The sequence below is a fragment of the Gorilla gorilla genome, chromosome 4 (genome assembly GCF_029281585.2).
Source record: "Gorilla gorilla gorilla isolate KB3781 chromosome 4, NHGRI_mGorGor1-v2.1_pri, whole genome shotgun sequence".
Taxonomy (NCBI): domain Eukaryota; kingdom Metazoa; phylum Chordata; class Mammalia; order Primates; family Hominidae; genus Gorilla; species Gorilla gorilla.
In genome coordinates this window covers 142,314,971-142,329,706 of record NC_073228.2, presented here as the reverse complement: position 1 = coordinate 142,329,706, position 14,736 = coordinate 142,314,971, and the positions used below count along the sequence as shown (strand labels likewise).

General features: G+C 44.1%; 1 protein-coding gene across 3 annotated transcripts in view; it reads right to left on the bottom strand.

Annotated features, from left to right (window-relative positions):
• Positions 1-14,736, bottom strand: part of KDM3B (lysine demethylase 3B) — an 84,336-nt gene that overhangs the window by 1,611 nt on the left and 67,989 nt on the right. For all 3 annotated transcript variants that reach the window (XM_004042585.5, XM_031011772.3, XM_055389131.2), the window contains 9 exons: positions 14,468-14,724; positions 11,086-11,352; positions 9,845-10,016; positions 8,365-8,455; positions 8,111-8,241; positions 7,344-7,463; positions 5,465-5,604; positions 5,005-5,181; positions 3,872-4,006 (listed from right to left, as the gene is read on the bottom strand). In XM_004042585.5, coding sequence (XP_004042633.1) covers positions 3,872-4,006; positions 5,005-5,181; positions 5,465-5,604; positions 7,344-7,463; positions 8,111-8,241; positions 8,365-8,455; positions 9,845-10,016; positions 11,086-11,352; positions 14,468-14,724 — 1,490 coding nt within the window. The remainder of the gene's footprint in view (positions 1-3,871; positions 4,007-5,004; positions 5,182-5,464; positions 5,605-7,343; positions 7,464-8,110; positions 8,242-8,364; positions 8,456-9,844; positions 10,017-11,085; positions 11,353-14,467; positions 14,725-14,736) is intronic.

Below are 14,736 nucleotides of genomic sequence, written 5' to 3'. Positions count from 1 at the left end.
CCATCATTTATGTGCTTACTATGTCCTGGGCAGGCGCTGCTGCTGAGCTCTTTATGTGGACCTTTGCTTAATCCTTGACAGAATCCTATGAGGTAGGTTCTATTATTATCATGCCCAATTTACAGAGGAGAAACTGCGGAAACTAAGGCCACAGTGAACACCTGGAGAACTTTGCTTCCTTATATGGTTAAGAGGCTTCCTTAAGGTTCTACAGCTAATAAGGATGCATTAAAACAAAAGAGGGGAAAGCAGGATTATGGCCTATTTTTTCCCTTCGTGCTTATATGTTTTCTGATTTGGATATATTACCTGTGAAATTGGAACACACAATAAAAGTTATTGAAAAAAGTGAACAGGCATATTAAAGTGAAGAGAATAAAGACAGCTTTCTTTTAAAGGGCTGACAAGCAAACAGGTTATTTCTGGGGAGGAAAAGCGGGGAAATGCAAAGGGGAAGGGTACATGGGGGCTTCAACCATGTAGTTGCTGTATATGTATGTGTGCTATAATTTCTTAAGCTGGGTCATGGGCATCCAAGTCCCTCTTTTACTATTCTCCATTAATTTTTTTGCATTGTTTCAACAAAGATTTATGAATACCTACTATGTGTCAGACATTGTGCTAAGGAAAAGCAGTGAGTAAAATGTAAAATTCCTGCCTTCACAGAGCTTAAATAGCTTACATTCTAGTAGGGTTAAGTAACAGATTAAAAAAATATATCTATATCTGTATCTATAGCTATATCTCAGATGGTGAAAATACTACAGGAAAAATAAAGTAGTGAAAGTGGGACTGGTAGTGCTGGAGCAGGAGTTGTTATTCTAAACAGGGTAGTCAGGAAAGGTCTTTTTTTTTTTTTTGAGATGGAGTCTAACACTGTTGCCCACGCTGGAGTGCAGTGGCGCCATCTCAGCTCACTGCAACCTCTGCCTCCTGGGTTCAAGCGATTCTCCAGCCTCAGCCTCCCGAGTAGCTGGGACTACAGGCGCCCGCCACCATGCCTGGCTAATTTTTGTATTTTTAGTAGAGACGGGGTTTCGCCATATTGGCCAGGCTGGTCTCAAACTCCTGACCTTGTGATCTGCCCACCTCGGCCTCCCAAAGTGTTGGGATTACAGGCATGAGCCACCGCACCCAGCCTGTTGTTTTTAAATAAAGAGACAGAGTCTGTTGCCCAGGCTGGAGTGTAGTGGGGTGATCATAGGTCATGAGAGCTTCAAAGCTCCTGGGCTCAAGTAATCCTCCCACCTCAGCCTCCTGAGTGGCTGGGACTGCAGAAACACACCCAACATCCCTAGCTCAGGAAAGGTGTTATGGATAAGGTGACATGTTACCTTTATATTCTCATTCTATCTAAACACCAATGTTGGATGGGCACGGTGACTCACGCCTGTAATCTCAGTATTTTGGGAAGCCGAGGCAGGTGGATCACCTGAGGTCGGGAGTTCAAGACCAGCCTGGCCAACATGGTGAAACCCTGTCTCTACTAAAAATACAAAAATTAGCTCGGTGTGATGACACGTGCCTGTAATCCCCAGATACTCGGGAGGCTGAGGCAGGAGAATCGCTTGAACCCAGGAGGCAGAGGCTGCAGTGAGGCAAGATCACGCCACTGCCCTCCAGCGTGGGCAACGGAGCAGGACTCCATCTCAATAAACAAACAAACACCAACATTGATTATACTTTGTATAAAAACTTTATGGTTGGCTGGGTGCAGTGGCTCACTCCTGTAATTCCAGCGCTTTGGGAGGCGGAGGCAGGCAGATCACCTGAGGTCAGGAGTTCGAGATCAGCCTGGCCAAAATGGTGAAACCACGTCTCTACCAAAATATACAAAAATTATCTGGGTATGGTGGTGCATGCCTGCAATCCCAGCTACATGGGAGGCTGAGGCAGGAGAATCACTTAAACCCAGGAGACGAAGGATGCAGTGAGCCAAGATCACACCATTGCACTTTCATTTGGGCGACAGAGTGAGACTCTGTCTCAAAAAAAAAAAAAAAAAAAAAACAGCCGCAGTGGCTCACATCCGTAATCCCAGCACTTTGGGAGGCCGAGGCGGGTGGATCATGAGGTCAGAAGTTCAAGACCAGCCTGGCCAAGATGGTGAAACCCTGTCTCTATTAAAAAACTACAAAAATTAGCCGGGCACAGTGGCAGGTGCCTATAATCCCAGCTACTCGAGAGGCTGAGGCAGAAGAATTGCTTGAACCCAGATGGCAGAGGTTGCAGTGAGCCGAGATCATGCCACTGCACTCCAGCATGGGTGACAGACTGAGAATCTGTCTCAAAAAAAAAAAAAAAGAAAGAAAGGAAAAGTGCATCAGACTCAGAGTTGAAGGTGATTGAATCTACCAGCAATTAAGAAAAACCTCTTCAGGCTGGGCGCAGTGGCTCACGCCTGTAATCCCAGCACTTTGGGAGGTCGAGGCAGGCGGATCACGAGGTCAGGCGATCAAGACCATCCTGGCTAACACGGTGAAACCCCATCTCTACTAAAAATACAAAAAAATAGCTGGACGTGGTGGTGGACATCTGTAGTCCCAGCTACTCGGGAGGCTGAGGCAAGAGAATGGCATGAACCCAGGAGGCAGAGCTTGCAGTGAGCCGAGATCACGCCACTGCACTCCAAAACCTCTTCAATCTGATCTATCAACAACCAAAAAAGATACACTTGAGCCACAGGCATGCCAGAAAAAAAGAGGCCACAGTGAAAGCCTAGAGAATTCTGCTTCCTTATTCTTTTTTTTTTTTTTTTTTTGAGACGGTGTCTTGCTCTGTCGCCCAGGCTGGAGTGCAGTGACGCGATCTCAGCTCACTGCAACCTCTGCTTCCCAGGTTCAAGTGATTCTCCTGCCTCAGCCTCTCAAGTAGCTGGGACTACAGGTGTGTGCCACCACGCCCAGCTAATTTTTTGTATTTTTAGTAAAGATGGGGTATCAACATGTTAGCCAGGATGGTCTTGATCTCCTGACCTCGTGATCCACCCGCCCAGCCCTCTTTGTTCTTTTTATGCAACTAAAGTACCTAAGTGTATTAATGATGAAATTCTGCCCTTAAAATTCCAATCCATTTCAAGAGCAGAGGAAACCTAATCTGATTGTTCAGCTCTGCTCTACAAGGGGATACAGTTCTTAGGGACATGAACTGTAATCCCTAGCAGAGCTCTAAGAAATTGAGTCTGCATAGAAATCTGCTATGAGAAGCAGCTTCAGCGCAATATTTCTTCTCAGAAACATGCTTAGAACACACTGCCATAGTGCTTTTTCCACCTGTTTGTGGAGGTCAGTCTAGTTAGTTACTAACACTTGTAATACTATAACTCTGAAACGGACAGAAATGAGGACTGTCACAACAGAAATGATTAGGTTAAGCAGTGGCTCACACCTGTATTCCCAGTACTTTGTGAAGCTGAGGTGAGAGGATCTCTTGAGCCCAGTAGTTTGAGAGCAGCCTGGGCAACATAGACCCCATTCTATTAAAAGGAAGAAAAACTGTTTTTTGGTTTTTTTTTTTTTGAGATGGGAGTCTTGCTCTGTTGCCCAGGCTGGAGTGCAGTGGCATGATCTCAGCTCACTGCAACCTCCGCCTCCCAGTTCAAGCAATTCTCCTGCCTCAGTTTCCTGAGTAGCTGGGACTACAGGCATGCGCCATCATGCCCTGCTAATTTTTGTAAAAAAGAAGAAAAACTTAAAAAAAAATTAAATGCTTCCTAAAAGGACTCCATATCCCCAAACTTCTTCCCTGCATCATTTCTCCTCCACAATTAGACCTTCGGAGAATACCCTCAGAAAGGAGAATGTGCTTTCTGCGTAATGTATGTGAGTATGCAATGAGAAGACAGAGTGGGGTAGAGGGAGGAGTTATTTACCTGCAGTTTATCCTCATGATTTGTATGAGTGTTAGAGAGATGCCTGAATTCCTGAGTCAGGCGGAAACAGTGCTTTACATGTTCTGGAGATACAAAGTCTTCTGCTACTTTTATGCAACTGTATAGATTGTGAACCTGAGAAGGGCAAAGTGCAAAGGAGAAATATCAGACATTAGAGATTCAATAATATATGGAAAATGTCCATGATATAGTTAAAAAAAACCCTTGAGAAATAGGTATAATATTTCCATTTTTATAACAACACAGAAAAGCTGTAAGTGCAAATGTATAAATAAAAGCAATGGCCAGGTGCAGTGGCTCATGCCTGTAATCCCAGCACTTTGGGAGGCCGAGGCAGGTTGATCGCTTGAGCTCAGGAGTTCAAGACCAGCCTGGGCTTGATACGGTGATATGGCGAAACCCCGTCTCTACCAAAAAAACAAAAAAAAAGAAAAAGGAAAAAAGAAATACATAAAAATATCAGTATTTGCACAGAAAATGTTCTGGAAAAATATACACCAAACTGTTAACAGTAGGCTATCTCTGAGGAAAGAAACTAGATTGGGAAGGTAGGATAAGGGGATTGATAAGAAGAGTATGCTACAAGTAGCTGAGCTAGGACTTGTCACTTTTTCTTTAATAGCTTGCATTAAATTTTTTTTTTTTTTGAGACTGAGTTTCGCTCTTGTTGCCCAGGCTGGAGTGCAATGGTGCGATCTTGGCTCACTGCAACCTCCACCTCCCGGGTTCAAGCGATTCTCCTGCCTCAGCCTCCTGAGTAGCTGGGATTATAGGCATGTGCCACCACGCCCGCCTAATTTTGTATTTTTAGTAGAGATGGGGTTTCACCATGTTGGTCAGGCTGATCTTGAACTCCCAACCTCAGGTGATCCACCCGCCTCGGCCTCCCAAAGTGCTGGGATTACAGGCGTTGAGCTACCAGGACCGCCCTGTTTAAAATTTTTTAAATGAGCCTTAATGTTACAAGGAAGAAAATAAAAGCATAAAATAAGTTGCAGCATAAGAGAGATCAGTCTAATCCAGCTACTTAAATCTCTTGGTAGATTAGCAAGAAAAGCAGAAATAAGAAAGCCCATGGAACTGTTCAGCCCAACCCCCAAGCAGGAACCCACCTGGTGTGGGGCTCCAGCAGGTATGAAAACAGCATCACCTAGGAACTGCACAATAGCCCAACCTTGCACGCCATACTCCTCATAGAGTCGCTTACGGAGGGTCTGGTCCAGGTACCAACTTTGGTCATGAATTGGGTCATGATCAGGGGGGTTCTCTTGGCCTTGTTCTTCTCCAACCTGAAGCCATAATCAAATCCAAAGATGGGAAAATTAAAAATTATTAACAGCATAAATCCAACTTGCTGCAGCAATGACCTAAGATGGGGTGGGGATGGCAAAACTTTATTCTAGTCAACATCCTCTAGGTGTGGATTCAAGCCTTTGGGCTTTTCCACCAGAGGTATCATGGCCAACAGGTCTTTAATGCCAAGGGACTCTACATGAGAAACCCTAGATAGGGTGTCTCAGCAACCAGACTCTTGATATGTGAGCTGGGAGCACAGCCCACCCAGGGGCGTACCTTTCGGAGCAGCTCCCGGATCTTCTCTGCATCCTTGGCTGCATAGATGTGCCATAAAGCACCTGGCTTCTCTTTTCCATCATGAATCCTCTGCTTCGTCACCTCATCGGCATCTCCCTCGTCAATTGTCTTGAGTACCTCTGAAAAGAGCACAATGACACTTTCAATGTAGTCAGCCATTTCAGTACCACTGAGTGAAATGAAATGTCCAATTTAAACAAATTGAGTTTTTACTCTTCTCCATCTCTGGAATAATGTTAAGGCAGAATCAGAAAATTCATACTGGTCTAAGCTCCGTACACACAGAACAACATTAAACCTTCCTTACTCATTAGAGATTCAGCATTTTTGGAGGTATAATTTCCCCTTAAAACATATTTTTTGCTTAAACTGTGTTGCCATATCTTATGTTTAACTTGCAGGTTATCTTCCGCTACAAGTATATGGAGTCTGTATATTCTCTCAAGACCCCTTCAAACACTAGGATTCTGGATTTAAGCCTACAAAGCATAAAGCATCACTGCCAAGTGAAGAGGGTTGGCTTTTAATGCTTGTCTATTACAATGACCTACACCATAATGAATGCTGCAGGTGTGCAGAATCCAAGGCAAATGTAGGTTGGGCATGGTGGCTCATGTCTATAATCCCAGCACTTTGAGAGGCTGAGGTGGGAGGATCACCTGAGATTGGGAGTTCGAGCCCAGCCTGGCCAACATGGTGACACCCCATCTCTACTAAAAATACAAAAATTAGCCAAGTATGGTGGCACACGCCTGTAATCCCAGCTACTTGGGAGGCTGAGGCATGAGAATTGCTTGAACCCAGGAGGCAGAAGTTGCAGAAAAAAGAAAAAAACAAAAAAAGAAAAGAAAAAAAGGCAAATGTAAAGTGAGGCACAGTGGCCTTGCCTGTAGGCCCAGTAACTTGGGAGGCTGAGGTGGGAGGAATGCCAGAGCCCAGGAGTCTGAAGCCAGTCTGGGCAACATAGTGAGACTCTATCTCAAAAAAAAAAAAAAAAACAAAAAACAAAGAAAGAAAGAAATTATCCCTGAACCTTAAGATTTTGAGTTACTTATTTTCTTTTAAAAAAGTATCCCTTTTTCTGAAATTTCCATAATGAACATGTATTAATTTTAACACTGAGATGGCAGGAAGTATAAATACAGCAAAATATCACTTTTATGCTTCATTTTTATGAAGGTCCTGGCTTTATCATCTGTCACTCCACAGCTGATCTGGCTGATAGGTCAGATCAGAACTCTGCCCTTTCTTCATTTCTCTTTGTGAGGCTACAAAGTGGAAAAGGGTAGCATTTCTAGAAAGAGACTCTAGTCAAAGATACGCAAAGTAGTACTCTTCTCTATTAGAACCTCCCCCTTTATCTAGCAACATCCACTGGGCACCCACTTCCCATCAGACCTGGAAGAAACAAGAAAAAGCCACCAGGGGAATAAGAAAAGAAAAAAGAAGCCGGGTGCAGTGGCTGACACCTGTAATCCCAGCACTGTGGGAGGCTGAGACGGACGGATTACCTGAGGTCAGGAGTTTGAGACCAGCCTGGCCAACATGGCGAAACCCGTCTCTACTAAAAATACAAAAATTAGCCGGGCGTGGTGTAATCCCAGCTACTTGGGAGGCTGAGGCAGGAGAATCGCTTGAACGCGGCAGGCAGCGGAGGTTGCGGTGAGCCAAGGTCGCACCTCTGCACTCTAGCCTGGGGGACAGAGCGAGACTCTGCCTCCCCGCCCCCCCAAAAAAAACAGAAAAAAGAAAAAGAAAAAAAAAAGGAAAAGCCACTGGCCCTAAGGATGAAAACACCCAACTGTATTCCCAAGACAAAGCCTCACCATCCTAAAGCAGTGGATTCTAGAAAGCATACCTTCATCATGAGCACCCTCCCCGATGGGAATCCCAACATACACCATCACATTAACAGCATCAGACACATCTAAGTGAAGATTTGTTGTACCAACTCTTCTATCTTCTGCTGTTATCAACCCTAAAGGAGAAAGGAAAATATGCAAGGTGAAGGGCCAATATTCGGAAGAATCCACATCGACACTACATCTGAAAACATGCTCAAGGGTGTTGTTAAATGAGTAAAATTAGGAGAGTGAAGTCTATTTGTTTATGAAGAAATCACTTTCATCTCTTTTATACTGTTTTAAGACTGATTTCTCATTGACACTGGCCATGGAACAAATCTACCTCCAAAAAACGATCTCTCCATGAAAAACAAAACAGATATGGGCATTAGGGCGTATTCAGATAAAGCTGAGCTTTCACTGTGATTTAGGTCATCACTGGCCTTAACAAAGCACTGGCTGGGTAGCATGGCACCCAGACCTCTTCATTATTATTCTGTCAAGTCTCTTATACTCGAGAATATGGCTCCTTGGGTAGAGTTCTTAACAGGAAACTTCCTCACTACTGGAGACATGTAAGCTTACGGTCTGGGCCCACATGGATGTTATGAAAACCAATATGACAAAAGCAAACATATTCAAGACCACCTTGGATACTATTCACTTCTCCAGCACTTGCCTGCAATCATCTCTATACCCGACATTGACCACAGATATCCTTCTATAGTTGAAATAAGAACAACAGTCCCCCAAAAGAGCAATTTTAGCCTCTCCCTCATACCATAGGCGTTGTACATCTTGGGGCCCAGATCAGGCCTTACAAAGTAGCTAGGTAGCCTAGAGGCCAGATTGAGCCTGCCATCTCGTTTGGTATATTCTGGCAGAGGAAGGTTCTCCATCAGATCTTCAAACCTATAAAAGCGCAGGAAAGATGACTTAGCTTGTTATAGGGGAAGAAAGCCAATAGACAAATTTCACTTTTCTGTGATTACTTTGTGATGGCTTCTGAAGATGACACCACCGCAGGTCACTAACCTGGTTGGCATCATGTCTCGAAAATCTTCCCCAGGAGGCCAGTCCTTGAGTTTGAGCACCATTGGCTGCCCATCTTCTGACCGTAGTCGTTCTGGAAGACAGAGAATACTCCCACAAACATCTGCTGGTTTGGCTGGTGTCCGATTTTCAACAGTAACTTTTAGGAGACTAACCTCTTTTTTTTCTTTTTTTTTTTTTTTGAGACAGAGTCTTGCTCTGTCACCCAGGCTGCAGTGCAGTGGCATGATCTTGGCCTCCCGGGTTCAAGCGATTCTCCCTGAGTAGCTGGGATTACAGGCGACCACCACCACGCCCGGCTAATTTTTGTATTTTTAGTAGAGATGGGGTTTTGCCATGTTGGCCAGGCTGGTCTCAAACTCCTGACCTCAGATGATCTGCCTGCCTTGGCCTCCCAAAATGCTGGGATTACAGGCGTAAGGCACTGCGCCCAGCCTAGGAGACTAATCTTTTTTTTTTTTTTTTTTTTTGAGATGGAGTCTCGCTCTGTTGCCCAGGCTGGAGTGCAGTGGCCCAATCTCGGCTCACTGCAAGCTCCGCCTCCCAGGTTCATGCCATTCTCCTGGCTCAGCCTCCCGAGTAGCTGGGACTACAGGTGTCTGCCACCATGCCCGGCTAATTTTTTTCTATTTTTAGTAGAGACAGGGTTTCACCATGTTAGCCAGGATGGTCTCGATCTCCTTACCTTGTGATCCACCCGCCTCGGCCTCCCAAAGTGCTGGGATTACAGGTGTGAGCCACCGCGCCTGGCCCTGGGAGATTAACCTTTTATTTCAGACTTGTAAACCCCCATAATGGACAAGGTGGGCTTTGTTTTCCTCACTTGCTACTTTAGTGTGTGTCTTATTTTTCCATCTTATGGGGATTCTATCCCCCTTCCTCAGAGTGAAAGTGCTCTGCACAGCCCATGGAATCACATGATTAAGTCCAGGCATGCTCTGGGAGTCATGTGATTGCCATGTAAGCTACACAGTTGGCATCAGGGCAGAATGTTCTCCCACCAAGTGGGTATAATTTGGATTTATTTATTTATTTATTTTTGAGACAGTCTCACTCCATCACCCAGGCTGGAGAGCAGTGGTGCCATCTTGGCTCACTGCAACCTCTGCCTCCTGGGTTCAAGTGACTGTCCTGCCTCAGCCTCCTGAGTAGCTGGGATTATAGGCACACACCACCATGCCCAGCTAATTTTTGTATTTTTAGTAGAGGTGGGGTTTCGCTAAGTTGGCCAGGCTGGTCTTGAACTCCTGACCCCAAGTGATCCACGCCTCAGCCTCCAAAAAGACCGAAATTACAGGAGCGAGCGACCACGCCCGGCTGTCTGTTTTTAATTTTTTATTTATTTATTTTTTCAAGTCCCATTATGCCCCAGAATATAATTTATTATTCAAGGGCAGAGCTGGGCATATAGATGCTTATTTTCCAGTCTGCTATCACTGAACTAGATATAAAAGCTACTTACTGCATATGATCTCGAAACCATCCCAGAAATCCCGAACTTTCACATCGGAAATTATAGCACAGTTCCTGCAGTTCACCAAGTCTACATCCTGGTCTCCAAATTCCTGGCTAAAGGCTTCTGGCTTCCAGAGCTCAGACTTGAGCTTTTTATGTACCCCCGAAACCAGCACTGGCTGTGGAAACAAAAATATCCCAATCAGAGCAATCTAGGAAAAACTTCCAGCTCTAGGGCTGAGACAGAATAGGAGGGTTTCCTGAGGAGAGCCTCCTCTTCTCCAGGAAGCTCTACTGTTCTTTCCTAGTTGTATAATCCATGGATTTCCACATGTCAACTAAAGTGAAAGGAAATGCTTCTACTCCATTGTTATGCTTGATTCTCACCCTGGGGAAATCACTTCTGTTGCCCTAATACCTACCACTGTTTTAAGGTGAGAGGACAAAAATCTGACAAGTCCAACTTTGAGAACACTTCCTCATATTGAAAATGACAATGCCATGAGCTCCCCTTCCTCAAGCACCTGCTAAAGTTTTTAAACTAGGGAGTGTTATCACACTATCAAAAAACTTGTGTGGCCTTAAAACATTTGCCTAGAAAAGTACTACCTACCTCCAACCCCTCCTCTGCCCCATCTTAAAATCACACTTAAGGATTTTTCTCTAAAGATATCAATGCCAGATCACCACCTAACAGAAATTTCAACTGCCTTTTTAAGAACACACAACTATACAGCTTAGAAACAAGAGGATGCAAAGTGTGTTTTTAGTAATCTCCTTGCTTTTACTTATTTATTATTTATTTATTTTTGAGGTGGAATCTTGCTCTGTAGCCCAGGCTGGAATGTAGTGGCATGATCTTGGCTCACCGCACCCTCTGCTTCCCAGGTAAAGTGATTCTCCTGCCTCACCCTCTCAAGCAGCTGGGATTACAGGCACCCACCACCATGCCCAGCTAATTTTTTTTGTATTTTTAGTAGAGACAGGATTTCACCATGTTGGCCAAACTCCTGACCTCAGATGATGTGCCTGCCTTGGCCTCCCAAAGTACTGAGATTACAGGCGTGAGCCACAGTGCCTGGCCATCTCCTTGCTTTTAAAAACCCAAGACAACTCGAAGTAGCAAGGCTATTACAATAACCTCACTATGTCTAAATCGCCCTGGCAAAAAGAGAGACCTGGAATTGTCCAGGTAGCTGTGGTAGGCAGGCAGAGAATTGGCCCTTGGAACGACTTATTCTTGCTTACCTGACCTTGCTTCCAACACTCCCGGAAGATCTTCCAATTGTTTTTGTTGCTGGGGTCATGGAGACACAAAAGCCTCCCATCACAAAGCCAGGAGTGAGAAGTATGGGGATCTAGCACATTTAACCCCATCACCATCTCCTTCACTTCCTTCTGGGTATCAGTCAAGTTGCAGGCCCGCTTTGAAGCATCTGAGGTTTTCTTATTTTCTACCACCGAGGCAATGATGTGGTCAAGAAAGTTGGGTAGGCTGGCCTTGCTCTTCACTCCCTGCCAGACACAAATCCACCAGGTAAGCTTGACTGAGGCACCATGAGAACGGCATTCAAAAAACTGGCTCACAATTGTATTCACAAGGAGTTCTGATCTGTCTGATTAAATTCTACAAAAGTTATTAAAATGTCTTTTACAACTGGAAGGGGGATAATAAGTCAACATCTTAAATTCTTTTATCCTTCATATTTTACCTTAACATTTAGGAAAGAAAAGTATAGAAAGATCCCTTCTGCCTCGAGAGATCTGAGACCTAAGAAATACCTTTGGCATCAGCCATTCAGTATACAAAGCACATATGCATGTAGACTGCAGGGATCATCAAATGCCATAACTGAGTGTAAAAAGGTCACTTAGTTTGAGGGTTCTAAATTTTTCCTAACCAGCATGCCCAAGGGATACAATACTTCAATTAAGTAACTGAAGTGACTTATCAAGGCAATGGTTTTCTACCAGGGAGTACCTCAATGAAGGGTGTAGCAGAGTGTCCAAGAGGAAGTACATTCTGAAAGCAGTCTCCTACTCTCCAATTTTTTCCTCACTACCATCCCACTGAGAATCACTCACCTGTTTCAGCTGATGGGAAAGCTCAGGCCCAGAGATGAAAGTGACATACCTAAGGTCACAGAACTGAAGGTAGGGAAGCTTTTATAAACTGGATAATCCTATGCTTACAGTATTACTAATCCCTATCTCTATAAAGTATGTATAATTATGTAACATCATGGGAGAATTAGAAAAAGAACTGGCGGTATGATGAGCAAGTATACATAAAACGGTACCCAAAGTAATTGTTTTGTTTGCTTTTTAAAATTTACTTATCCAGGCTGGGCACGGTGGCTCACGCCTGTTAATCCCAGCACTTTGGGAGGCCAAGGCAGGTGGATTACCTGAGGCCAGGAGTTCGAGACCAGCCTGGCCAACATGGTGGCCAACCCTGTCTCTACTAAAAATACAAAAATTATCCCAGTGTGGTGGCATGTGCCTGTAGTCCCAGCTGCTTGCTTGGGAGGCTAAGGCAGGAGATTTGCTTGAACCTGGGAAGTGGAGGCTGCAGTGAGCTGAGATCATGCCACTGCACTCCAGCTTGGGCAACAGAGTGAGACTGTCTCAAAAAAAAAAAGTTACTTATCCAAAAGAGAAACAAATAACCCAAATTGTATAGAGGGCTCAGTCACCCACAATTCATCACGTTTCAGCCATTAGTCATAAAACAGAAGAAGAAACATATTTATGTATTCGCTTGAAATGATTTGCAGGACATATAAACTAAAAATCAGAAAAGCAAGGTGTAGAACATTTAGGGGAAAAACATACATATGATAATATCTCGAGAAACACTGGAGACTTCTAGAAAGGGAAACAGGTGGTTGGGAGGCAAGGGTGCAAAGGAAACTTTTCAGTCGAAACCTTTTTTATTTTATTTATTTTTTTGAGATGGATCTCCCTCTGTCACCCAGGCTGGAGTGCGGTGGTGCAATCTTGGCTCACCGCAACTTCTGCCTCCCAGGTTCAGGCGATTCTCCTGCCTCAGCCTCCCGAGTAGCTGGGATTATAAGCATGTGCCATCATGCCTGGCTAATTTTTGTAGTTTTTTAGTAGAGTCAGGATTTTGCCATGTTGGTCAGGTTAGTCTCGAACTCCTGACCTCAAGTGATCTGTCCGTCTCAGCCTCCCAAAGTGCTAGGATTACAGGTGTGAGCCACTGTGCCCAGCCTCTTTTCTATCTTTTAGATATTGTACCTTATGAATTCATTCATTCAATAAATGCTTACTAAACATGACTGGATCAAACACCATGGCACTAGGGATATATTATAGAATAGTCAAAAATGCCTTTAGGAGAGGCAAGAAACAGAAAATCAAACATGTAATAGGTCAGATGGTAATGAGTGCTGTGAAAAAAACAAAGCAGGGAAAATTGGTATGTGCAGAACTGACAGTGTGATGGAATTTTAAAAAGGGTGATGTATGAAGAAAGGGTTACTGAAGGTTTTAGGTGAGGGAGCTGATGATGAAGCAAGTGAGGTAGTTACATGGGAAAGAAATTCTAGGTGGAGGAAATAACAAGTGCAAAGGCCCTGAAGTGGGAGCATACCAGGCCATGTTCAAAGAACAGCAAGAAGGTGGTGTGGCTGGAACGGAGTGAACAGAACAGAGAGTGGTAGTTGAAGACAGGGAGGTGAGAGGAAGATGAACAGATAGGGCTATGGCCTCATAGTCCAGGTGTGTGACTCTACCCATCTGTAAGCACTACAAGGACTCTGCTCATCTTATGAGAGAAAAAGGAAGCCCTTGAAGGATTTCAGGCAGAGGTTAAGATATGATCTGACTTATATTTTATTATTTTTCTCCTTTTCTTTTTTTATTTTTCTTTATTTCTTAATAAAAAGCCTCCCATGGGATGACATATTTTAAAAGAACCTCTCTAGCTACTGTGTTGAAAATACATTGTAGACTGTAAGGGCAGAAACAAGGGGACCTGTAAGGAATTTATTGCAAAAACTCAGGCAAGATGTTGGCTCAGAACAGAGGAAGCAACAGAGCTGATGAAAAATGAGTGGATTCTGAATATAGTTTGAAGATCAAATTTGAAAGGATTTGCTAACAAATTAGATATGAAAGGTAAGACAGGCGAGTCCCGAATGATTCTAAGATTTCTGGTGCAAGCAATCACAAGGGCAGAGATGCCACCAACCAGCAGGGGAAAACTAAGGAGAAGCAAGCTTATGGTTAGAAGATCAGGAGTTCAGGCTTAGACACATTAAAGGTTTGAGACATCTATTAGATATCCAAGAGAATACAATAGAAATGTACTGTCCAGGTTAAAAAAAAAATTAATGCCTGCTATTATCAAGAAAAACAAGCAATCAATGTATTAACTTTTCTGCTGATGACCGAAAAATTTCAAAATCTCAACTTTTACAGACTTCCTAACATGGTACAAAAGGTTCACTACTTAAAAAGATTCCCAAAACTTTAAAGAGAGACCTTGTCAGCTTGACAATGTAGAGAACACAAATCACCCATGTACCCTCTAACCCAATTATCTGATCTCTGATGGTTCTTTCATGGAAAAGCTGAGAAGGCTAGAGTTGCAGAGGACACTTACTGCTGAGGATGTAGAGAAGACCGGGGGAAAGGGTATGCCTGTGTCCAAGGGGGTTTGCGGAAGTTTTCCCGGCCCGGAGTGAAGGAGGTCTCGAAGGCTAGACCCTTCGGTTTTGTTGTTGGAGGCAGTGGGACCCAGCAACAGACTGTTAAAAAGCTTTGGAGTCAGCGGAGAGACCTTTGCAGTGGAGTTGAACGAGTCCAGCCCAAAGGGTGAATGAGACTCTTTATTGAGCACCGACCTCAGGGACCCTGCTTCTGTAAGAACAT